We start from the raw sequence: 4,894 nt of genomic DNA on the forward strand, positions 1-4,894 counted from the left end.
GGCTGGGGTATGAGGTGTTTCAGCACCTGGGGGATGTGGTGTTGGAAGAGGTTTTGTCCCTCATTAATGCTGTGTGGGCGGAGGGGGACCTCCCGGCGGCATGGAAGCAGGCAGTCCTGAAGCCAGAGCCTCAATGTGGTGCATACAGATAAGGCCTACAGATCATATCTCTTTACTTAAAATTACCTAGTGTAAGCCTAATAATTTGTTGGGGTTGAGGGGGGTGGGGTCTACTGTTGCTTACATTAAGAAAATGTTTGTTCACTTACATTTTCCAAGTTAATCTCTTTCCATAATTAAAAAAAAAAAAGGTTTCTCAGGGTTTACAGTGTTGGTTTCAGGTTAAAGGCCTGAAATAATAACTAGAAATGGTGCTCAGAGGGCACAGACCTCCACCCATGAATGCATTTTGTGGCTCTGTGCGTCTATGTTCTCTGGCCTCCATTTTTAGTTCAGAATATATTTGAATGAAATGTATGTCATTCAGCCTACTGACTAAAAGGAAAGATGAATGATGACAAGAATATATCACAAATACTACATGCAATACATTTGATGACCAACTTTATTTTCCTTCATTCACAAAAACATGATGGTAAATGACCAAACAAAGGTCAAAAGATGGTTCTCTGTTTCTGCTGATGGCTGTCTAGTGGTACTGCCTTCCCATGGAGAACACCACAACAGCCAGGAACTTCTGGAAAGCGGCCTGAACATCGCAGGTGAATTTATTGCCCATTTTCGAGGCAACGACGATGGTCAGGCAGTCGGAAAACAGCTAGACAAAAATAAAACAACATCGATATCAAACAAATGTGCACGCAAGTTGCCTTTATGTCCAGAATTTAAAGAGTGGGCAATGCTATTTTGAAATTGAAGGGAGAAGCAAACTTACCCGGAAATTGTCAGGATCAATTTTCAATACCTCCGAGTGCTTTAGGCCCAGAGCAGCATAGGTGGTTTTCATGTTATCCAAGTCCCTCATGCCACGGTCCAGTCCGTGCACCACAATTACTCCGTGAGCGGCGATCTTTGGATTTTCCTTGATGGCTTCGGCGTTGTATAGGTTTCCGAAGCTACCGAAGTACCGCATTGTCCAGGGGTACACAATCAGGCACCTGCAAAGTATAATAAAATAACGGTAAGTCTGAGGAAGGAAACAGTGAGAAAATATAGTCTCTATGCATAATGACAAAGTGCATGTGGAGAGTCGGCGACCTTTGCAGGGCTTCGGGCCCGACGACGTCATAGTCCATCGTGGCGAAGATGTTCGCGATTATCGCGCGCTCTTGGTCGGACCACTCAACCATGTTCTCTCTCAGATATTACTCAGGGCGGTGAGAAATATTGTGTTCTTTTTGACAGACTGCTCAGTTTTTATAGCCTAGTCAGTTAATCTCTCAAGTCGACTCCACCCACAGGTTGGCCGGTTGGCCAAGGTCGGGTGGCTTTGCTGTTTTACTGGGCTGAGTTCTAGACAGAATAATCTCAATTTTCGAGATCGATGAGAGGCTGTGGCTCTTTTCTTCTTTTTTGACTGTTTATAAACTTTGGTGATAGGCTAAAGGTTGTATCATACACACTATTGTGCCTATTTAAACTTTCCTATTCGTATCTCATTTTGCTTTTCAAATTGATCCCATGATCTTGGTCATTTGAATAAGGACTCGTTTTATGGTTTAGGAGTAAGCCTAGTAGATTAACTCCACATGTTACACTATTGAATGCAAATGACACCACATGATTTCACATGCATAATTACTTATTAACAATGCATCCTAATGATTAACTAATGATTAAGTAATGATGAGGTAATGGAGGACTAGTAGCTACTCTGTATGATGTATGATCTTACAATAAGGTACACAAAAGATACTAAGACAAAAGACAATAAGGTACTCAGTAACTACTAATTTTTTGTGTACCTTGTTTTTTTTGCCCCCCAATTTCTGTAGCCTATATTTTCCTACTAAATTTATATTCTAGTCTGTTACTTTGTTGTGTTTTAATGCAGCATTCCTGCTAGAGGGCATTTTAGGTCATTGACAGAGGTAGGCTAATCATGAAATCTAGGTTGGTTCCACCCATCCCTCCATGTGGGGCATGAAGATTAGGCCCACATATAATTTATTGCGACCTAAAATGACCTTTATAGTATCAGCCTAATAGTAATTTGTTGGGGGGTGATATTCTACTGTGTTGCTTCCATAAACGTGTTGCTTCCATTTCAGAAAAAGATTGTTCGCTTACATTTTCCATGGTAATCTCTTTCCACAATTTAAGGAAAATATAATAAATGTTGTAGTGATCCCGACCACCAGCCATGAACGAGGTGGACTGTCAAGTGCACCAAGGGCTGGAACATTAGGCCCAAGAGTCAGACATGAGAGACGAGAGGCCTACGGGGGCAGATCCGGCCCAAGCACCTGGGACAGGCCGGAAAGGTAGTAATAAATATTATAAGTGGATCCCTCTAAAAAACGGATGGATGGATGAATAATGAATGGTCCACACACACATGGAACTGACAAGGGCCCGGCTAGCTCCCCTCTAGCCAGGGTCTGGCGCTTATCAGAAGGAACAAAGGAATATTGTTGGATGAACTGCCTGAAGACAAACAACTTTCCTGTATGAGGTTGCGAATAATTGATGTTAAAAGGAGAAGGTGTAATCAAACAAGTAACACTGTTTAGAGTGAATATCATTTATCGGAAATGTAATCACTTAAAGTAGAAGTAGACATTTATAAGTCATGTATCTGTTCTTAGTCAAGATCAACTATGTAACCTCGTATACGTGTGAGACAGTAATGACAATGTAATGATTGGAGAATGTATCCATGTATCAACTGTTTGAGTATATAGGTAATGCTTAAAGTAGGATATTTAATAAGATGTTAATTAGACATATATTCTGTGATGTCCTGCTTTGGGTGAGAGAGAGATAAGATGTTGCATGCAGGGATTGTTAATCTGCCAGGGAGGAGAGAAGGACTGTTCATCCGAAGAGACGTGACGTCAATACCCTGCCCTCCTGGAAGGGGGTTCAAGAAACAGCTTGTGAGGAGAGAGAGGCACTTCTTCTTTCCATCAACAGAGGAATGGAGCAAGTCAGACTTTTCTTTCCACCAACAGAGGCGTAAGTAAGTAAGTAAACTTTATTTATATAGCGCCTTTCACAGCACGAATGCACAAAGCACTTCACAATACAAATAACACATAAAAAGGAAGAAAGAGCGACATACAAAATGCAATACAACATACAAAATACAAGGCAACAATACCAGGGGAGGGGAGGGGGAAGGGGAATTACCATACAGGCAGCCAGCCTCGACAAGCAGCGTGGAAGAAGTCAGAGGCTGGAGACCTGGGAGCTATTCTCTTTCATGTTTTTCTTTTGTAACCTATATTTTTCATGTAACTGGATTATCTGTATAACTTATGTATAATACCAAATTTTATATAAAGATTTTTACCCTTGCATCAGATATTTTCTCCTCGCCTTTATTGGTTTGGTGAGTATTGATATATCTTGCTTGATATTGCATTGAATTGATGATTTAGCTTAAAGGTATTACAGCAGGGCGATTAGGCCCGTACACCCAGGTCGACTAAAGAGGGTCTAACCTGGGCCTTTCCTCTGGAGAGGGAGGTTGAAGAGGAATGCGTGTGTCTGAGTTGACACTGAGGAGTTGACCTTTGAGCTGTGAGCACGAACAGAGGTCTAAATCAAGTGGCACCGCTCTCACAGAGAGAGCGCATTGGAGCACACACACATTTGGGAGAGAGAATTGGGAGAAGCATTTTAAGAGAGGCTGTGACTGATTGACTCGTGATGGTAGTTTAAGGAATAACATATTAGATTCATGAGCCACGGATAACAATAAAACCTGGTGGTGAGGTTCTATAAGCCGTGGTAGGGACATAATAAGCCATCACCTTGAGGTCGAAAGGTCAGTAGCCTACTCTTCAACAAATATAAATTCCATATGAGTACCAGGTAAGTACCCTGTATTACCTGTAAGTACCGGGTAAGTACGTGGTAAGTACTGGGTAAGTACTGGGTAAGTACTGGGTAAGTACCGGGTAAGTACGTGGTAAGTACTGGGTAAGTACTGGGTAAGTACCGGGTAAGTACTGGGTAAGTACCGGGTAAGTACCGGGTAAGTACGTGGTAAGTACTGGGTAAGTACTGGGTAAGTACTGGGTAAGTACCGGGTAAGTACCGGGTAAGTACTGGGTAAGTACTGGGTAAATACCGGGTAAGTACTGGGTAAGTACTGGGTAAGTACTGGGTAAGTACCCCATGTTCAGAGTTTACAGTGCTGGTTTCAGGTTATAGTATAGGCCACAAATAATTGGGAAGGTTGACCATTTTGTCTTTCTGTAATAAAAAAAAAAGTCACAAATTTTGCTCTCTAACAAAAGTTCATAGAAGTAATTGTAGTAATCTTAGACGAGAGTAATTAAGACCAATTTCCAACTTTCCACTTTTATGGAAGCAACACAGTAGAAAACCCGTCCCCCCAACAAATTACTATTAGGCTGGAACTATAAAGGTAATTTTAGGTTGCGAGGAATGATCTGTAGGTCTAATCTTCATGCGCCACATTGATGGGCGGAACCAACCTGAACTTCATGATTAGCCTACTTTAAAATAATAATCCATGGACCAGAGCCCAAAACTGGGGAGTGTGGGGGGTATAGTGTCCTAGGATAAACTATACCCCAGGGGTAAAGTGTCCTAGGATATTTTAACCCCTGGCCTGAGTATTGCGGGGTTAATCTGTCCTAGGGGGGGGGTTATTCTGTTCTAGGACACTTTAACCCCTGAGGGTTAGTCTGTCCTAGGACACTTTAACCCCTGAGGGTTAGTCTGTCCTAGGACACTTTAA

General features: G+C 42.0%; 1 protein-coding gene across 1 annotated transcript; it reads right to left on the reverse strand.

Annotated features, from left to right (window-relative positions):
• Nucleotides 1-562: 562 nt before the first annotated feature.
• On the reverse strand, nt 563-1,340 carry LOC311311788 (hemoglobin subunit beta-2-like). Its single transcript, XM_084441555.1, has 3 exons — nt 1,219-1,340; nt 896-1,118; nt 563-778 (listed from the first exon to the last, which is right to left on the reverse strand). The coding sequence occupies exons 1-3, from the start codon at nt 1,308-1,310 to the stop codon at nt 650-652; spliced, it is 444 nt and encodes a 147-aa protein (XP_084297681.1). The 5' UTR covers nt 1,311-1,340; the 3' UTR covers nt 563-649.
• Between the last annotated feature and the right edge of the window lie 3,554 nt (nt 1,341-4,894).

This window comes from Borostomias antarcticus, assembly GCF_949987555.1.
Source record: "Borostomias antarcticus genome assembly, chromosome: 7".
Classification (NCBI taxonomy): Eukaryota; Metazoa; Chordata; class Actinopteri; order Stomiiformes; family Stomiidae; genus Borostomias; species Borostomias antarcticus.